At 37.5% G+C, this 21,679-nt stretch overlaps 1 protein-coding gene across 10 annotated transcripts in view; it reads right to left on the bottom strand.

Annotated features, from left to right (window-relative positions):
* Positions 1 to 1,490: 1,490 nt before the first annotated feature.
* The window catches only part of ank1a (ankyrin 1, erythrocytic a), a 136,523-nt gene continuing 116,334 nt past the window's right edge, over positions 1,491 to 21,679 (bottom strand). For 7 of the 10 annotated variants that reach the window (XM_036599212.1, XM_036599209.1, XM_036599208.1 and 4 more), the window contains 6 exons: positions 17,504 to 18,152; positions 16,748 to 17,087; positions 11,786 to 11,869; positions 10,270 to 10,413; positions 8,096 to 8,175; positions 1,491 to 6,979 (listed from right to left, as the gene is read on the bottom strand). In XM_036599212.1, coding sequence (XP_036455105.1) covers positions 8,101 to 8,175; positions 10,270 to 10,413; positions 11,786 to 11,869; positions 16,748 to 17,087; positions 17,504 to 18,152 — 1,292 coding nt within the window. In that variant the 3' untranslated portion in view covers positions 1,491 to 6,979; positions 8,096 to 8,100. Of the gene's footprint in view, positions 6,980 to 8,095; positions 8,176 to 8,591; positions 10,414 to 11,785; positions 11,870 to 14,556; positions 15,165 to 16,747; positions 17,088 to 17,503; positions 18,153 to 21,679 lie in introns of those variants that run through there. The other 3 variants (XM_036599206.1, XM_036599210.1, XM_036599211.1) reach the window with 3 other exon arrangements.

A 21,679-nucleotide genomic window follows, 5' to 3' on the forward strand; every position in this document is an offset into this window, starting at 1 on the left:
CTTGCTGTTTTTGCACAAATCAATTAAATGTAAGATGGCAAGAAATACTGAAAATTGTAACCAGTGTGGCATCTGTACACTACATCTTACAATATGTTTATTTATTATGCATGTTGTAGATTTAATCAGGAGATACTAGTTTATTCTATTTCCAATCAGAGAATTTAAATATTGCATATATATTGCATTAGTATAGCATATATTGCACTGTGGAAAGTACCTAAATGGTATCACCAATTGTTAAAAATTGTTGCATAATTACATTGTTAAGATATAAAGTTATTCATCAGAGCAATTTGATGTGAAACAAGCCATTCTGGAAAAAAAAAATGACCAAATCAGAATTGTTGATGGTAAAGGAACCAGATGTCTGAAGTGTTTAATGCCTTTAAAAGCTCATTACACAAAATGGTAACAAATATGCTGCCTGATGTCTGAGACAAAAACATGTTTTTTAAAAGACATCAATGGTGGCGAGGTACATGTAGCGCGCTGTACAGCAAAATTGTTCTCAAAGAAAGCATATTTTTGTGGATTTATCATTATTTTACATTTCATAAAAATATAATAAATAATAAATAATAAATAATAAAACCTGTGCTGGTTAATTAGTCAGTTTGGATAGTAAATAAAATTGCCATATTTGCATTGTAGACTTTGTGACCTGGTTCCTATCACCACTGTAAATAAATCTGAGTTGGTAGTTTTTTTACATTATATTTTGTATCAGTCAGAATGATTTTGTTTAACATCTGAACAATTGAACTATACAGAAAGTTAGAAAATTGTAGTGGTATTTTGTTAAAGGAAACCACACTTTGTAGAGTTAGCTGCTCCCATGTTATTGAAAGTGAGATCTTACTACTGAAAATTAAATAACAAACTGTAAACCATGTGATTCTGTTACTGTAAAGAGTTCAATGTGTAAATATGTGGCAGCTTCTGTTTTTTTCATTAGTTTATAAAGCAGATGATTATAGTACAGGGCAATTTAGACAGTAATACAGAGTTTTCGAAGTCTATACAAAACATAGTTTGAAAAAAAACTAGTCTTGAACATTCAGAGGTCATATTGCATTGAGATAATGACAACACAAGGCCATTTGTGAGTATTAATTTATTAATCCTGTAAATGTTCATATTTTTCAGCTGGTGTACAGGGTAAGTCATCTATACATATATCTTAGGTCAGATAATGTCTGATCCAAGACCTGTGTATAGGTATCTTTTGGTTGTTTTCCCTCTTCGATAGCAATAAAAAATAAAATTAAAGAAACTGAAAGACCCTCAAGGCCTCTTTATTTCCCAGGTAGCAGGCATTCCCCTGTCTCATTTGCTAAGATGCTATAGGTACATCCATAACAGAACTCTAATCCCCAGTAGTAGGTAATAAATCCCCATTAGCAATTGCAAAGCATTCTAAGTAAATGTAAATATATATTCATATATATATATTCATATATATATATATATATATATATATATATATATTTCTGTATATATTAAAAACATTTTTCTGTGCATGTGCGCATTCCTTTTCATGAATAATATGCTATTGCATTACTGATTTCAGTCCATTCTCTAGAAGTTAGGAGTACAAGTGTTCTCTAGTTTTTGCAACAGTTTACATTTTTGAATGTAAATCAGTTTGATCACTGCATTGACATCAACCCTCTGTGTGGTTTATTTAGAACCCCTTCTCTTTTTACATTTCATTGGACTGATCATTGGATCCCTGCAAAGGCTATGTTTTTTAAATTTAAGGGGAAGGAAGAAGCCATGTAGGGTTAGAAGGATATCATACTTAATATATTTTCCATTGTTTCATACATAATATTCATACTTTTGAACCCTAAGTCGATATCCCAAATTAACATCCCAGAATTCATGAACAAAACCACATCAGTTTCTGTGCACAGCAAAATAGTATAATAACAAAACAATAACAATAAATGAAAGAAGGGTTTATGTGCATAAAACCTAGAACCTAGAACATTGCCTAGAACATTTTCAGGCCTTTGTCAGTATCAGCCTTGGCCTCTACTGCAACTTAGACTTTCAAAAACCCTGTATTTAAGAGACTCAGTAGCGAGTACAGGAAAAAAACTACCATAGTAGTGTTATGAGTCTATTAAAAAGATTTTCTTTCAAAATGGCAATTAAAATAATCTCAAAATAAATAAAAATAAGTTTTGTACATCACTTGTTCATGGACATACAAAATTGATTAAATAAAGTACAGAAAAGGAAAAATGGGTAAGCATGACAAGTAATTGCAATTTGTAAATTTGTTGTTCACAAAACAATGTTTTAGATTGTAAGTATTGTTTTTGAGTATTGTTATGAATATATCAATGACATTATCTCTATGTAATTGTATTTAAAATGTTGGGAAACTTTGGATATAGTAAATGTGCCCTGGTTAGGGATATCAATAACATTCTCTCTAGGTAATAAATGTGTTGATAAACATGGCAGCCAGCTTGGATACAGTAATTATTATTACCATATAATGATGTCAATAAATAAGTTCAGCTGCACAGAATAATTTTGCAATATTTTCACTACATACATTGGTTAACTGACAGCATTATAACCTTTCAACAGTTTTGTGTTTTCCAAGTTTGGCGTTCTATTGGAAAATACAACAAATAAACTGTACATATCTATAGTATTCATACAACAGAAATGTATGCATTTATATATGTACTATTCAACAGATTTTTTGGCATAGCCGGTGAGAAGACTGGTAAAAAGATGGCCTTACTTATTGATAGTGGGTATCATTTAATACATTGTGGAATATTTTACCTGACCACTTCAGTGTGTTTGAGATGCCTTTTGTGCCTTTCGCAATACTACCTTTCAAAAACAAATCTATAATACCTTATTCCTCAATGCTCATGTAAGCATAACTAGCCCGTTGATATGCCATTTAATGTCAGTTTGGTTTTAGTTTTCGTAACTCTTTTGATGAGGGTTTGTTGGGAGTTAAACATTTTTGTGATAATAGGATTCATATATTATACCCTAATGTACAGGCTCTTACTTAACTGGAAATTTGCTGAATATGCTTGTAAGGAGTCTAATATTGTTACATTCAACTAAGATATGAGGTACAGTGCTCTAGGCAATGAACAGGTAATATGTTCTGACATCATGTCTATTTGTGGGTAATGCTACATTTCCAAGTAAAATACAATACTGGGTTGTTTGCATAATCCTCAGAGGACTGCTCTAATGTGAGCTGTCCAGCCTGATATATTTCTTATGTCACATTTCTCTGAAAGCTGTTTCGGCACTAGGGTTTTATGGTGCATTCATGTGTGTGATGGGGTTATAAATGACGATAAGCATAGTTTTAGGATAAGATACCTTCATTTGGACATAATTTACTTTATGAGTAAAGAAGATCAAAAAGATCAAACCCTAAATCCATTGGTGGATGAAGGAAAAATCCTTGATCTGTGAATGGCACTGGACAATTTGAAACTAAATCAGTTCCTCTCAGATTTTCTTCTGATTATTTCGTCTAAATATGTGGACTGAGTAAGAGTGAGCTCACATCCTTTCTGTATTAAAAAAAGTATAAACATAAATGATGCTGCACTACCTACACCAGTACAGCCCTATCTTTATTTTTGGAATAGGTGGAATAGGTATTTTTGAAATTCAGGGGTGGAATTTTCCATTCTACCTACAGTTCACCTGTTTACCTGTTACGTTGTTCCTGTAAAAAAAAAAAAACTTCAAAACTTTGCTCCAAATAGTTCCATAGTTATGCATATTTGAAGGCCTGTATCCTACATTTTTCTTGTATTTTTTTTCTGCCTAATTAAATTACAAAAATGGTCATAATTCATTTTTCATCAATTAAACAGGCTGTGTTTGATATTGTGCCTTTAAGACTGACATACGACTTTTGTAAGACATATTAGATCTATTAGACATACAGGGGCTCAACATACAGGGGCTGGGCTAAACTGCTATATATGTAAATGAGTTCTCATGACATCATAAAAACAATGAATTCAAAACAGGCTGTTTTTGCAGCTTAATTTCCATAGGAAGACCATATGGACTGGGTAGTGAACGGTGCATTTTGAAACTGTAACAATGTTTACATATTAGTTCACACTTTCAAATTTATTAAAAAGCATGAGAGAAATGGCAGTTTTCCATAATATGAGTCCTTTAAATTCTGAGCTTACACAATGACTGAACTGATCTGAAATGTTAACTATTTATAAACACAACAGTGAGATTAATATTTAATTTTTAGTTAAACCATTTCATGTTAACATACTCCAACAGCATAAACTAATGTAAAACATGATTTAAAACCTGATGGGACAACCTTTAAAAATTCTGAACTCAAAAGTGATTCGGAGCACAGTTTTGAAATTTTACATGGTTACATGAGGTAAATAGAAGCTATTTCTTAATATTTTTCATGGAAATAAAGCAGTAGGTGAGTTGTCACAGAAAATCCCCTTGCCTTCCTCAGAAGGGGACAAAAAACGAAAAAATATAGCTACACTCCCACAATGACACAATTAACACAGAACTTGTATGAGCTACCTCATTGTGGGGAGAGATCTGAGGTCTATATATTTATAAGAGAGTGTTTGCAAGTTTTGGTCTAGCATCCGCTCTAAACGATTGAGGTTATAATATCTTCTATCCTTAAAAGCTACATTAGGAAGGTTCCTGTGTGGAACTGTGTCTGACAGCACAGAAATGTCTGTGTGCGTGAGTATATGTGTGTGTTGGTGTAGTGTGCCTTTGCTGGGACAGTGCTACAGTCTAGTCACAGTGTTTAGTTGCTAAGTGTCTGTGCTGAGCTCAATAAAGAAAAATAGCACTGAGAAGACTGTCAGTATTTGCAACATTACACACATCAACATATATACTAGTCTACTATGAGAATGGCTGCTCAGTTTGAGTTCCTGACACAAGATTACCCCAACTTGTTATGCAGCTACAAGAAAATAGAATCAAACTGCTGAAGATATATACCAACACAGAAAAATGCCCAGTGAGGATAACTATGTCATACTTGTTTTGAAATGCTATTCCATACTTCCTTAAAAAACTTTACTGGGAATAATGTCAATGGATCTTTAATGTCACTTTCTTATTTTATCTTATTTTGATTTGGTTTTGTAACTTTTGGTGTCCCAAAACATTCAGCCTTAAAAAAGAGAAGTATGCAATAAACAGATGACAAATTATTACATACACTATGCAACTGGTGAATAGAAAAACTGATACTGAACTTTCACACTTAGGCAGATGTTCAAAATAAAAGATTTCCAGCACTTGCCACAAATACATCTTATTGTACATGTCCCAATCAGTTACTCGATTACACCTTAATAATACAATATGGGTAAATAACAAATTATTTTTAGAAATAGACTTGGAATATCTTGGAATAATGTCCCTCCATGCACATGGGTACATAGGTAACCACAGGCACACCCCTGCAATTTGATGTCTATTGCATCCAGGTGGTTGCTGACAGCAGTATTTATATGTAATCTTGTTTCTATAAAAAAGAACTTAATAGATGGTTCATGGTTTTTTAAAAATCTCTCTGATAATACTCCTATTCCTTGTAGAGTAATGTCATCTCTGTGTATTGCCAATGTTAAATATAAAAATATAAGACAAAAAGAAATACCTAATGAAAGTTTCTTGGCCAGTGGCCAAATCTATTCATATTGCCTTCCCGGTATAGGACACAGCATCTTTTACAGGAAAACTAAACCTGAGCTACTGATATCTTTTGTAATGGAAGACTTGGTTGCTACATATGCACTGAACAGAAGTGTTTGTCAGTTTTGTGTTTGTGTATGTGTGTGCTCACTCATGACTAGAAGTTAACATTCTTTCACTCATGCTATGCTACTTGCAAGTAATAATTCCCTCCATAAACCTCTTGTCCACTATGTATCTCAAAGAAAGGCAATTGAAGAGCAGCGCTCCATCCAAAAATAATATCTATGGCAGACAATCCCTTCACTGTTTTTCCCGGGTGGAGAGACAAACATAAAAATGAGGAAACAAAACATAAAAAAGCAGCAAAAAACCTCAGGTGCAGCATATGGACATTTAAAAAGCACACAAGCAGAACATCATTCCCAAAATCTGTCTCAAGCAGCTATTTGGATATTGACATTATACATCTGAACCAAACAGGAACGAGGGCAGAGAAGTTATCAGGACATCAGCAGCATCCTCATCGCATTTTGTTAGAATACAGTTTCTTTTTTTTCTTCTTCGGCTGTAACATAAACCACACCCACAGACACAATGAACATTCATGTAGTATTTGAGTGCATATACTGCATTATGTACAGTACCAAGTGCTAGAAGGAAAATTCTTTCCAAGTGTAATAATATTCAGAAGTTCTACATTAGAATGAGCTACAATGCATTTTTATTGGAAGACTCAAATTCGTAAGAGTTGGAGGGAGAACTGTTGCTTTTTTGATGTTGCTATGTGTTTGTACTAGCTTTTTGCATATCCCTTGTGAACCTTGTTCTTTCTAAAATACAACATTCTGGGCTGACATCCTGGTTCTGACAGCCCCAAAAATCCCTGACCCACTCTGTGGGGCTAACTCTTGTCACTTTCCATGCCCTTAAACAATCGTGAGTCTCATAATCCTTCGCTGTCTGTGGTGTAGGTAAAGGCAGGCCATGCGACAGCACTCACATGCTGATACAGAAGATTATAGGAAGCACTTTCCGGATGCTTTGTTTTTTTTTTTTCTAGGTTCAGTTTTCGTTTAATATGAAATCATGCCTCTAGCCTAGTTCTTGTTTTAGGTATGTTTTAAAAAGACGTCATAAAAGCCATCTATTGGTACTGGTGTCTGCCTGCTTTCAAACTCTCCAGTTTCCACTTTTCTTCAGCGCTTGCTGCCCATCATGTGTCTACGAGAAAAGGTTTTGGTGTAGGAGACAAGTCCTAGGATGAAGAGAGAAACAAAGCGAATATCAGATGAGCCATAAGCATAAACAATGTTCATCGATGCTATGTCCATCGAACAAATTACTAAAAATTCAATGATAGGAAGGCAGCAGTGCCAATTAGCATTAACTGGCAATACTAGCTTTCATTATTTATGGCATTTGCATATTTACTTTTATAGACTCCCTATTCCTTCAATGGATTTTTTTTGTTTTTTCAATGGCAGTATAGAGATACCAGTCCATGAATATATTTGTCCATGAAGTTACTGTTAGCAAAAATCTCTTAACAGATCTTTGTTAGTGGCTTTAATGAGAATATGTAGTATTAATCCCCATTCCATTGATTGGAATGCTAATGCTCATGCATTATTTCATGGGCATCTGCTTGTACTACATCGGGTTTACATTCATATCTGGTGTATGAATAGCACTGCTAGCCACTAAAAACTTGTAAAAAGTCAACTGTTAATAAACTTTTCAGAAATGGTGTTTTCTGCATGCTATTGCTAACAGTGCTATTCAAACTTTACTTAACCCCTTGAACCTGTGGTTTACTATTCAGTTGTTATTCTTAAAATTATGGTTAACTTAATTATTCAGTAGCTACTGTGAAATTTCATCATATCATCACCATCTTTGAAATGGCAATGTAAAAAGCATTCTTGCATTTAATATATGTTAATATTATTTTATTTGAAGTAATTTTAGACCATGTTCACACAATAAAAATGGTAGCTGCTGTTTTCAAATGCTCTAAAAAAATTAAATGGACTTGCAAGTTTTTGATACGACAGCAACATGATATATTATGAGAGCAAGAAATTAAATTGAAACGTGGACCTACTTATGGGCTGTTAGGGGTTTAAAGAGTTAAAACAAACAAAAAAAAAACTTTACGGCTTGCACCTGATTTGATTTGCTAGTTGACTTACATTCCATCAAATAATATATCAGTCAATACACAGAGCTCTGCTGGACACTTGCTGTTATAAAGCAGGCACTTTAACAGTACAACACGCATACTTTTGAAAACATGGCTGTGTTCAAATTGCTATTTAATCCCTGTGGTTAGCAGGATTAAATAAACACACAGCAGGCCTTTAGCCTGTACCTTGCTCACTGCTTTACTCTCCGCAGAGTGGCACATTTCACTATCTGAGCCCCACCCTTCTTCACATCCACAACCTCCGGCTACAGCAGCAAGGAGCAAGGAGGAGGTGTAGGGAGGAGCAGCCGAGTAGCAGATGTGACAGTCCAGAAGGAGGGTGGGGTGGGGTGGGGTGGGGTGTGGAAAAGGGGAATAAATGCAGAATGGACAGAATGAGATGTGGAAAGAAAGAGAAAGAGGTGTCAGGAAATCAGAGATGAAGGTGAGACACAGCAAAAGAGCGACACAATGACATAAGTCAGGGGGCAATGTAAAGAGATGAGAAATGGAACAGTTGCAGTCCAGAGTTAGATGAAAGGAAAGAAAAGAAAAGGATGAAATGCACAAAAGGAAGGTAAGGAAGAAATGGAAAATTGGGGAGAGACAGACAGGAGAAGTGTCAGAAATGTTTACAGATAAAAAAGAGCAATTGCATGTAGAAGGACAACCACATTCACAGTTTAGAGCAAAGAGAGTTTTAATGGAATAGAGTGCATACAGGAAAAAGTCACAAAAACAGGACAAAACCATGAACAAGAGTTATCAGCAAGGGTTATCAAGGGCCAAATAAACACCCACAAAGAGGAACCAGAAGTGAGTTACTACAAAATCTTACACGGCCAATCGAAATACATTAGTTGCTGATACACATCAGGTATGAACACCTAGAGAATTGTGAAGACCCTCAGCTGCATATTATCATTACCTGAAATCAAATCACAGTATTTTCTTGGAGGGCAGTTTTGAGCATGATAAAGGTTTGCCTCATTTTGATACATCTAATTAATTTGTGCTCATTCTTTTTGATCATAGTAGATTATTATATGCTTTGTATTGTTGTTTTCTGTGAACAGAAACAATCCATATCATTGCTGTCTCATCAAAACCTCATAACTCCATTTTTCTGTTTATTATTTTTATGCTACTTGGAAATGCCAGCTGACCTTCCCATTGTGTGGGCATTTCATAATAAATGTAGCAAAACAGTCCAAAATTACTTGGAACAGTCCAAAATTACTTGGAATATAATCTCAATAATGTACTTTAAAGCTCGGTTTTGTTACAACAGCACCAATATTCTGACCAAATAGCTGATGCTGTGACAAGATTCTCATTAAGATCCCTGTCTGGGAATGGTTCCTCCTTTTGGGACAGAATGAAAATGAGGCAATGAAAAGATGAAGCCAGGTGCATGCTGGGAAAAGTAACCATGATGCACTAGGTTAGGTTGGGAAGATCTCGGCTGTCAGACTCTCCGCAAAAGCTACTTTAAAGCTTTGTTAAAACCTCTATAAACCCCTACAACACATTCATAAATCATATTTTTGGAACAGTTGATCTACTAACATTTAACCCTATGGCTGTTATTATAGTTAAAGTCTGTTATTATTGTATACTTCATAACAATGTTACACTATAAGTATAAACCTCAATGTCGTTATGTAATACACACATCACTTTAATAGAAGTAAATGAATGCAGTGCTGTTGATTATGACATGCTTTCAGGTCGTTAATAAATTATCTTAAAATTTCTTCTATAAGGTGATAATTCTAATCTGATGATTATGATACGCAGGCAGTTAATATGAAGGTTTTGATGTAAATTTTTTATGCTAGGTCAAATATGATGCATACAAGCTAAGATCATAGCGTATATCTGTTCTATTGTAAATAGCTTCTGCACAGCTGCTGTCTTTTTTGTTGTAGTACATGGTTAATAAAGGGCTTATATAATATGGTACATCCTTCCAATAAGTAACATATTACAGTCACATTGAAAAAATAACAAACTGCCTGTCTGTGATTCCATAGTTATAAAGCAACTTGAAGGTGGAGAGAAAGAACTCTTAAACTCTTCCAAGTAAAATAAAGTCTACATTCAGAGCACTACTTTTCAACACATGGGCATATGCTTGTATTCCATCAGGTTTGTCATTATACTTGGTGCATGAACAGCACTATAAGCAATTAGCAACTTGTAAAAAGTCATGTGTTTCCATTACATGGGCATATACTTGTATTCCATCTGATAATCTGCTAACACAACACAAACAGCATGTACTGCACTTACTGCAAGTACAACTTGTAGCACATGGCAGTCAAGCTTAATCCATACTGGACAGCTCAGAAACCCACCATGCTTTCTCGGCCCAGCACAGCGTAGCTCGTGAACTGCTCAGCGTCACCGTCCAGCTCATCCACTTCCTGTGGCAGTCCTTCTATAATGAGCTCCTGACCCCCCTCCTCATCCTTCCCCCTCCGAACCACCTTCCGCACGATCTACAGTGTCACCCGATGCAGAGGAGAGGGCAAGGCCATGGAGTCAGAGTGGAGAGAGAGGGAGCAAATGAGAGGAATGGAGGATTAAAAAAAGAGAAACAACATGAGAAACTAAGGTGCAAGAGTAAAAGAATTCAAGACATGATGTCAAGTGGGATGCTTCATGTAATAGAAAGAAAAAAAGGAGGCTGAGACAGAAATGAGTACATATGGGATTGATATAAAATGATGTGAAAGGTGGAATGGAGGGCAGGTTGATGAAAGGATTCTACAAAGAGCCTCCGCTTCAGTCTCCCTCTCACCAACTTTCATTCAGGACAAAACCTACCCCTTCATCTTGTTCTCAATCTCTGAACTGAACTGTGAAGGTTACAGTGAGTAAGTGGAAATCAGTGACAAACCATGACTACTAGAGCTAGGCCTTCACTGCCAAATGTCAAAAAATGAAAAAAAAAAAACCCTAATCTCTGCTAATCTCTGCTAGGCTCTCTATGGGATTTCTAAAAGTATGACAGCACTAAACTAACATAAGTGCACATAAGTGCACATTTTTGTTTGAAGCTTGCAACAGATATTTTTGCTGCAGTTTTACAGTAACGCATTCAGAAAATAGCCTTGTCATAGAGCTGGCACTGTTTTCCATTCCTGATAACTGACTGAAACTGGGTTAGTATTCGCAGTCATTGACTTATCTTGTGCTGTTTTCTCTCATTAAATTGGTCCCACCATTGGAAATCACAGCGTGTCTGGCTGATTCCACTAACACATCCTAATTATGCTGGTAGTCAATCTAACGTACAAGGCTTTTTGTCCAGCTCCTAAAGGCCTAACCAATGTAAGAGCTTGCTTGGCTGCAGCTACCTAGATACCACAGGAAAAAAATGTTGACTGGACAACTTTCTGTTTTTAATTCCTGGAAATCATTAGGCCTTTCTGAAAGCCAAGAAGGCCCTGAGGTTTCCCCACTGTTGGAAGAAGAAATGCTAGTGGTGTCAAACTGCCAAATGACAATACATTGCTGCCAGCATAGCATCATGACTGTTTTAGCAGTCTTTAATTTTTGCAATATTTTATTGGAAATTTAGTTGCAAAGAGAAAGAGGAAAATACAACAAAATACACGAGAAAAGGACAGCAATATAACTGCATTGCAAGTTCCATCAAACACAAGAGTACACAGAGTAAGGTAACATTTGATGAACATATTCATTGCTTTCAGATGCTCTGAAACCATTATCATTGATCAAAATGATTATTGCTGTAATAATCATTTTTTCCTGAGCCCAAGGGTAACTATTCCATTTGAATAGATAATGAGTGCTGAGATGACTTTGCTGCAAGCAAGAAGCAGTACAAAGCATGGGGAAGCTGACCTTTTTGGTGACGATGTTGCCACGCTCATCTGTAAACTGCTCCTCCCTCACTTGCTCTCCAGGAAGATCCTTGGCCTCATCACCCTATGTAATATATGACAATGTAAAGGCAATGTACTAAGCCTAAGGAAATCAAAAGGGTTTTGGAAGCAGGTCAGAACAGATCAGAGAGAAAAGCTGCTGAAACTACAGATTTCCAAGCAGGGTATCTGGATATATCTCGCTTAGCTGAATGATACTTGGATGAATAAAATGCTATAAAAATGTGAAAAGCTGTATATTGCTGCTGTTGGAACAAAACCTTGTACCTCCAAGGACCAGTTCTTTTCATCCATTCCTCATGAAATTTACACACAATGTGAAGGGCCACAGGCATTTTCAAATTATGTCGAAAACTGAAAAATGATAAAAAAAATTATTTTGTTCTGACAGCAGCAATATGCAGAAGTATATATTTTGCTAAGAGAGGCTGTATGATACAGTAAAGAAGTGAATTAGCCATCCATTTTCACATGATGAATTTCACATACATTAAAGAACCCAGTTTTCTCTACCTGATTAGCCACTGATATAATTGTAAAAAAATATGGACAAATTCTTGAAAACAGTACTTTAAAAACTGATAGATGATATGAGACATCATGCCTAGTGCAAACATGGTTAACAACTGGGGAGAAAACAAGAATGTAGATTTTAAAACAGCCTCATGAAACGGTCATTGGCCCCATTACCATATGTGAGCGCCAACTGCAAGCCAGTGCAGAGAGGTAGCAAAGAGAGAAAATGGTGCAGAGAAATGAAAAGGATGTGTGCAGCCATTACAGAAATGTACCCATGAAATATGAAGCACACTCATTTTGGATGAAGAGAAGCATACATAAATGCTTCAGCTTAACCACTGACCTACACTCAACCTTTACCTTGTCTTGGTATTATGTAAGTATGTTCTGCTAGTGAGCCTATACTGTTTCCACAGAATATTTTCAGTAGTTACTCTGACAATTAAAATTTTAATTTGTTGACCAGCTACAGTAAAACTACACTGTCCAAACCAAACTCACACATATACTTACCATACACCTCTCTTACCTCTCTACTTTCCTCTCATCATCATATTACAGAATGGATGAAGTTCTAGATAACCTAACATCAACATACCTTTACTTTTTCATGACCTTTTCTTTACATGTAGGACTCATGGGCTGAAATAGGATGTTACTCTACCTACTGTTACCTACTTCACTTCTTTCATTTTTGTTCACTTTCAATTTTTTACTTACTAAATATACATGTCACAACCTTTTTTAATTGTCACATTTATTTGCCCAATTAAAATACCCTGTTAGAAAACTCTGTTAGACTGTTAGACTTCCATTTCGAATCAGTAATGTTGTTTCTGCTCCTACACAGTTACCATTTTGGACGTACTAGGTTTTGTTCTGACAGCAACATTATGTTGTCCGTGAACATGCTGGGCGACCAGCTAGACCAGCAGCAGTCCAGCATAAACCAGCCCAGACCAGAATGGAATGCATGCTAGTCTAAGCTGTTTTTTTTTTCAGCAGGGTACTCACTCCCCTTCATATGAAAAAGACAAAATACATCAAACACTAAAGAAAATGAAAGTCACACAAACACTGCCAATTCCTTATCATCTATAATTAACTACTACTGTGACTACTAAGAAGCAATACCACCTGATGTAAGTTGGCTAATGTTATATATCATGAGCTAACCATAACGTTTGTTTTTTCTTTCGATGATATTAACTAGTTATTCTTTTGCTAACCAGGTAGCTTTTCTTGTTGTGACCATATGTGAGATCAAAATAAAAATGACTGCTGTACCATGAAACTAGACCTATAGTTATATTTATATGGTCTTTGCAAACATGACATTAGCCAGCAGGCGTTGTTTAGGTTTACTTAATTAGCTAAGTGAAGCTACTTGACTAGATAGCTATTTTATAGGAAGTGGCATAAGGTAACTATGGGCTACTACTAACCAATCAATCTGTTGTTCATACTGTAAATGACTTTGAAACAAAACTAGTTAAAACTAGTTATATATATAAACTAGTTCAGTCTTACGTAGCTAATTTGTAATGTAACAGACTTCAAAGATGTAAGTTTAGGTTATGTATGGAATGACGTTAACTGTTCAGTTAGATAGCTAAACAATAGTAGCTATCGTAGTTCAAATAGTAGCTACATGTCTTGTTAATATATGGCCATGCATGGTTAGGGTTAGGGAGTGGAGCATTTGTTATACATTTGTGTTATACCTGAATAAAATAACCTACTTGAAACTCAGCTTTATCTTACTGTGCTGCATCTAAATATTTTAAATGCTCCTTGTACCTGAGTTTCATCTACATTGTTTTAAAATCAGTTTACCACAGAATCATAATCCCATACTATCCTACAGTATAGTATTCAACTACTTAGTTAAAAGCTCTGCTGCGAGTGCAGTAAGAGTACTCTGATGTACAGTAACTTAGACGCAACATATGTAGAACTTCACGTATTGTATATCTTTGTTCTAATCCCCTGACATAGAAGAACCTTAAAGGAGTACTTTACCCAAAACACTGAGGTTTCTAGAATCTATGCTTTAAGCAAAAGCTATCATGCTATCTGGACCCCACCAGATTTTTTGGGCAATGTATTCCCAAACGAGCAGGACATAAAATACAGCAAATACATCATCAACACTGTTCAGTCCTTTGCTACCTTTTTCTTTATTTGCCCTTTACACTAAAAGAGGGGTACCTTCAGAATAACTCTGCGTCGCACTACACGAGTGGTGACATTTTCCTCTTCGTCTGGCATGCTCTCGTCCTCCCCTAGTTCACGGTCCAGCTGTGCATGAATATAAGATAGTGCTGATCGCACTGAGCCACTAGCGATATGCAACACATTCTGGCAGCTGATCACCAGAAAGGCCAGCAACACAAAGCTGAAGAGCAGTTCTGTGACTAGGGCCCACATTGTGTCACAAATGCCCTCTCACACACACTCACTGTCGCATACACACTTGCAGTTCCTCAGGTCACACAGGTTTTACGTGACTTCACAAGCAGCTTAGATCCCAGAGATGCCACAGTCTTCGTTTAACTTTTATCAGTTAGAGCACTCATCAGAAAAGCATGAGCAGTCCGCACAGAGAGCCCATTCTGCCTCTTGCATTCAGTGGTCTGCTGTTCTCTTCTTTTTTTCTGATCTCAGCTGGGTGTGGGAAGTGGCTGACCAAATGTCACCAAACACATGCTGCACTGGTTGGCTTCAGTTTCTTCTTTCTACTGCTCGTTCTCTCTCTCTCTCTCTCTCTCTCCCTCTCTCCCTCTCTCCCTCTCCCTCTCCCTCTCCCTCTCCCTCTCTCTCTCCCTCTCCCTCTCCCTCCCCTGTTTGCTTCCAAAAACTCCCCTCCCTGTCTCCTGTTGCCCATGTGATCTGCACGTTTTAAATACTTTTGGCTGGACAGCTCTGTGAAGCTGTTAGTTCGTAGAAGACAGACACAAGCTGAAATAAATGTGAATATCAAATCTCAGTTTCTGATGTGTTTTACATCTGCTGAAATATACTGTACTAAATACAAAGCACCCAGTGTCGGCCTTCTGATATGGTCAAACCGAAATGAATCAGCCAGTATAAGGTTGAGAATACTAGAAAATCTTTTTACCAAAAGATTCTGAGACAATGTTAATCATGTTCACCATAATTCACAGAATTCAAAACTCCAATTCAGTCAATGTTAAATGTAATCCACAAATCTTTATGCCTCAGTCTGTGTACTTGAATAAGCACATGTGTAAATTGTTTACTCATGTCAGCCCTGTACTTGCAAATTTGGCCTTAATAACACAGGGTTCACCTACTTTCCTACTGTCATGTATCATTAGGAAACAGAGAATTATCCACTTAGGCTTAAGAGGCCATTGTAGTCAATGACCTTACTGTTCATACATTCTCATCCAAATATAACTTATACCATCCCTCCCCCAATGGCAAAAAGTAGCAGCAGAAGTCACAGGGAGGGTGAGAGAGGGAGAGAGACAGGTGCTATATCTGGTACCAGCTGGTTCTTGTGTCCTTCTTGGGTTGTGTGTGTGAAAGTATGGGTGGGTAGTGATTAGCTACAAACATTCATGTGAGCATAAGTGTGCACCGTTAGAAAAAAAAAATATGTCTTCAAATAATTACCCTTTAGTAGCAAAGTAATATGGACCCATTTCAGCCTGCTTTCAGTGGGAATAAACTTCAGCTAACTTTACAGTAAATAGGCCACTAATTTGCATACATTAGCTATAGCTCATTAGCATCAGCCATCATTTATCAATGAACAAAAGGGTCAATGCTAATTCAAAACCTGTTAGCCATGTCTATGAGAACACTGCAATATGGCTGCCACTTTATATCGGTTTGTTTTATTTGTGTAGTGTTTTGTATTGTTTTGATGTTTCTCCACTTGCTCAGCAGTCTGCTACCATATCGACCAAGCTAGCAGCGAAGACTGACTTTCCCTGTTGGCTCAGAGGTTTCTTGTGCTGGCCGTCTGAGCAATACTACTACCAGGTTTGAGTGACACTTCATCGCAACTTTGAGGCTGCAAAGGCTGTGAGGAACATTTTGCCATGGCTAAGGACTCTTTCCAAGCTATGAGGCTTCCCGAGCTGGCAGCTTGAGCTATGTGACACTGCAGCTACAAAGTTAGAAGACTTTTTTGTGTGCTATATAAATTAAAGGTATTACTTTCACTATTGACTTGAGTATTGTGAGTGGACTAACACAGTTTTGAAGACAAAAATATTTTCTGACTATATAAACCAAAGTGATGGAAATCTGATATCAACAAAGAGCAACAGGATATGGAAGTGTCAGCAGTACTATAACGTACTGCAAGGAACTATAATCACTATAAATCTTGCATGCAATCCCTCTCCAACCAATGCCCAGTTCTTACCTGTCCTCTGAGACGCATCTCTTCCCATCCCTGAAGTTCAGGTACTCTGTGGGGAAAACCTAAGCCCTTCTCAAAAGGCTGGGTTCCCCTAAAATGCCCTCTCAGTATCTCAGAGTGCCCCATATCCCGCACTGGCTGGAGCAAGGCTTCCTGGGACAGGTGAGATTGACTTGGATCTCCATCCACTGCCGCCTGCACTGATGACATCATGGACTCCATGGCCTGCCTGGGACTGGGGGACTTAGAAGTTCCCACCCAGTTCTGGATAGGATCTGGTACAGTGTGCCATCCAGGGCTAGCTTGGTCCTGGAGGTATGACAGGAAAGAACCCCCACTTGATCTGAAGGAAGAAACAGAAAGTTAATGAAAAAAGAAGAACGAATCTTCTGTTCTTAAAATAATTTGATCGTTTAAGTTGAACTTTGAAGCTTTTTAAATCTTGTAAGTCCTTTTGTACTGAGCAAACTGACAGACATATTCTTGCAATGCAGAACTGTCAGTTTACATGTTTTAACTAAGTTGTGGCCTCTTTCCTGGAGAACATGTATCAGAAGACTTAAAGAGATGGTAAAGAGGTTTCTTTAGAGCACAGAGTAAGCCACTGTAAAATAAAACTAGAAGAAAGGTAAATAACAGATTACAATCTAAATGAATACTTATACTAATCATATATACATGTAAAACATTATAATACACTAAACTGAAATTCGAACAGAAATTTAAAAACACAGAAATTCAATAACCTTGTCAGCTTACCTGTCACCATCGCGATCAGCTACTCGGCTAAGCCCAGGTGACTCACTCATTCGAGCATAAACCCTCTGCTGCCCTGTAATGAGAGACAAGCCTTCCTCTAAGCCTGTGCCATCTCCTCCTCCTCCCATGCCCCCTTTTGCTCCTCCAGAAATGCTCCTGCCTGCCTCTGCTGCCTTCTCGTCCATCTCCAACCCTTGACCTCTGTCCAGCCCATTGATGTTGACCCCTCCGCTTGTACCAGGGGTGGCAGCAGCACTGTGCTCGGAGTCCGCCCCAATAGACTGGTCCTCCAGCAGCTCAATAGAGCCACTCAGGCCTCCAGTGCCACCCAGCCCCCTGGGAACACGTCCACCACCTGGTGTCACACTCCCTGGTCTCCCGAGGCTTCCATAGAGCAGGCCTTCTGAGTCGTCTGCATTGCTGCATTCAAGCGAGGAGTCCTCAACGGTCACTAGTGAGGGGCTGTTGCCCGTGGGCCACACCTGCACTTCGGACATCTCCATAAGTGTATCCTCCTCTGTGGTGGCGATAGGTGCGCACTCCATGCTCGATACTTCCTGCCAGTAGGGCTCATGGCCCAGTGGAGAGGGCAGGCTATACTGCATGGAGGCCGGCGAGAGCAGCTCCTCCTGCATCACCAGCCCATAACCTGGAGTGACACAGAGAGAGTGGCACACTGACACAGGCCCCCCCCACTGCGCCCCCCCACCCCGCTCCCCTCCTTACGGCCCTGGGAGGGATGTGCTCTGGACCAGGGAAGGAAAGGGGTCACAAGGTAGGAAAGACAAGGATGACCTTGCATCATGGCAGTGAAGGGGAGGAAGGGGGAAGGTTCTTGCAAGCCAGAGCAGCCAGCAGCAAGAGTGCAGGCAGCGGGGGCAGCAGCGAATACACAACACAGTGTGGCTATAAAATACTAATGCTGCTCCGCTGGCTGACACTTACTGATACAAGAAAATTACTGGCCCCACCAAAGAAATGGAAGGAGGAATAGCTCTTGTCTGTTAACAACCAGGAGGCAAAGACATCCCTATAGATCTTTTAAGATTCACCACCCACTCACACATTTTCATGCATATGCTCTCATGCTTCCATTCTCATGTCATTTTTATGTCAGGCTGGAGAGCATGCATGCAGCAATCATATACTTACATTTACGCTTTTTTCACTCTGTTAATACTGGCATTACTACTGCCATTAATACAGAACATATTGGCCCTAGCATATTCACTGACCGATACTTCTTTTTTTTTATTTTGCTGCTGAAAGCAAAGCTGTTCCAACTCCCAGCAAACCCAAAGAGACCTTAATTTAGTCACTAATGGTTTAATAAGGAATGGCTCAAATCCCTCCCATCCCAACAATGAATGAATGAATGAATGAATCTAGATAGATGTAAACAAATTTTAGTGTTTGAAATTCTTTGAGAGGAAAGACATTTAATAAGACATTCAGATTGAGTTGAAGGTGTTGAAAGAAGCAAGCTCTTTGAGCATTTCATGTGTATATACTTGGATACATTACAGTTGTATGGATGGAAAGGAGTTTCAGATGTCTGTATGAGGGTAAAATTATGATAATCCCATATTAAAGGCCTTATTGCTCAAATTGTACATTGGTGAGATTAGATACGTTTATAATTGGGTCTTGAGAGTTTAAATTTATTTGTTTTATAATGATGGTAAAATAAACCCAAATAAAGGCGGTAGTATGGCCAATAAAATTCTTATGCTATGTTACCACCTCCAGGACAAATTCATGGCAAAACCCCCAATGCTGAATTAACACCTACAGTGTTTATTTAAGTCCACCTGGATACAGTGTTAATTCAACATTGGGGATTTAGCTGTGTAGCTGTAAAAATATCCATATATCCCCACTTTTTAACTTTTTTATTATATAGAATAATGAAAGATTGGTGATGCTTTTCTTCAATCAGGGAGACAAGTGCAGGAGAAGACATTTTGTGTATTGTGTGACACAGCACTTATCCTGACAAAAGCAATGGACCTTTTTGGTTATATCCCCCGATCTGTTTTACGGCACTGTGTTGATAAGGCTTTTTCCACTACACTTACTACATCCCAGTACATTTACCACATGGCCCTGGAATGTTCACTGGAAGGATATGCAACCCTTCACATAGCCTTATGTTTTAGCACAGATGCTGTAATTCCATATGAAAATATCATATACTCTTAGCACCAGCATGGTAGGTGGTTTTCACTTTGATAGTGAACAACAACTTAAACTTTGACAACTTAAAGACAATGGAGTGATTTTCAAGATCTTTTTAACAGATTACATATGTGAAATTACAGATTACATAATGAAAAATGCTGTATTATATGTTGTTAACTACGTTACCAAAAAGTCTTAATGTTAGAAACTGCCTGTTATGTGTTTCCTTTTCAGTCAAGTTATTGATTTTTCAGGAGATAAAACATATTAGATTAAAAGATAACAAAAAATTAGACTCTTTATGACCAAGCAAAACCAAGGAGACCACCAAAACTACCACCATTAGATCAACAGTACTTATGTAGATCAACAGTTTTTATGTTTAAGAGACAGGAGAACATCAACCTCCTCTTTAGCTTTGGATCTGAAAAAAATCACAGATATTTCTGTCTTTCCTTCCACTATGAGAAAACAATTCAAAGCTACACGTCTGGAAGGATGTGTAGCTCTCAAAAAGCCACTACTGAGAAAAGTAAGAAAATTTACAAATCACATAAAGAAGCTGCTGCTGTTCTCAGAACAATGGACCGGCTAACTCGGAGCCCAGACCTTAACATCATAAAATGTTTTTGGGATTACTTGGAATGTGCAAATACGCAAATACAACCAACTTCTATGACTGAAATGGACGCAGTTCAGTCTATGACAGAGGTGTTGAAGAATATCCCTCTTTTTATTTTTTCGAAAAACTGAAAGCAAGTCTCCTGACATGAATACTAAAAAAATACATATTTCATTTAGTTGTTGGGGCTCCTGTATAATTTGTCAGTTTTGACTGGAAATTAAATAAATGAAGGGTGGTCTCTGACTTTTGCACCGTACCAAATGTTGATAAAACATTTTTTTCTACAATATCAACCCCTAAAAGTGTAGAATTTGTTGAAATGTTCAAAACTTTTTTCACTTTAACACTTTTCAGGAATTAGAACCAGTAAAAATATGCCTAGGTACTGGTAAGTCCATTGGAAATCATAATAAATATAAATATGTAAAGGTGCTTGTGTTGCTGATAAATAAAAAAACCAGCAACTGCAGGCTCTGATGATAAAAGTAGGTCTGGAGTAGGTCATTGTACATTCACAAACTCCCAGAGCATATACTGCACAGAAATTTGATCATTTTGTGTATAGAACGATTGAGTTTTTTCTTCTGTGAAGGATGGTTACTGTGTTTGTGTTGCATCTGAAAGCAGGCCATAAGTGTAACTCAATTCGTCACTAGCTTGGAATATGCTGAGTGCGCAAGGGATATTAGTGACCCCAGCTGGTCGCAACTCAGTGTCAAAAGACTTGACACCTCAAATATCAGCCTTTCGGAAAGGGCAGACGGTGCAGTATGTTTAGAAGTGTACCAAAGTGTCTGTGTTTTAGTTCTCTTAGCTCATTGTTCAGTATTTTTATGTCATCAGAGTCTCACACATTTTGCTTGCTTGTGTATGTTTCTACAGTACTGTGTAAAAGTCAGAGACCACCCTTCATTTTTTTACTTCAGCAAAAATATTGACTGATATTTAAAATACATTAAATAAGTGAAAAAAAAAAAACAACTTTGAGAGGTCAGAGGAAATCAAGCTCCTCTCCTGCTTCAAATATGAAAATGATGTTTCTGTCCCTTTTTTGTTTTTTTTTCCTTTTATTCCACAGCTTGAAAGAAAACAGTTACAATTATAACAGTGTCAATTCCACAATATTTTTTAAACCATCTAGCCCCCCTCCACCTTCTGAATCCCTAAGTCCCCTCAACCCCCTAACCCACCCTACTCACCCTTTCCACCCTATTCACCCTTCCCACCATACTCACCCTTTTCACCCTTCCCACCTAACCCTGAATAAAAAATAATAAAAAAAAAAGTAAATAAAGAGGATAAGGACGTCCTCTAGTCTGTATTTAAGTTAGATAGGCGTTTAAAATAGGAGATGAATGGTTGCCAGATCC

The sequence above is a fragment of the Colossoma macropomum genome, unplaced genomic scaffold, assembly GCF_904425465.1.
Source record: "Colossoma macropomum unplaced genomic scaffold, Colossoma_macropomum, whole genome shotgun sequence".
Classification (NCBI taxonomy): Eukaryota; Metazoa; Chordata; class Actinopteri; order Characiformes; family Serrasalmidae; genus Colossoma; species Colossoma macropomum.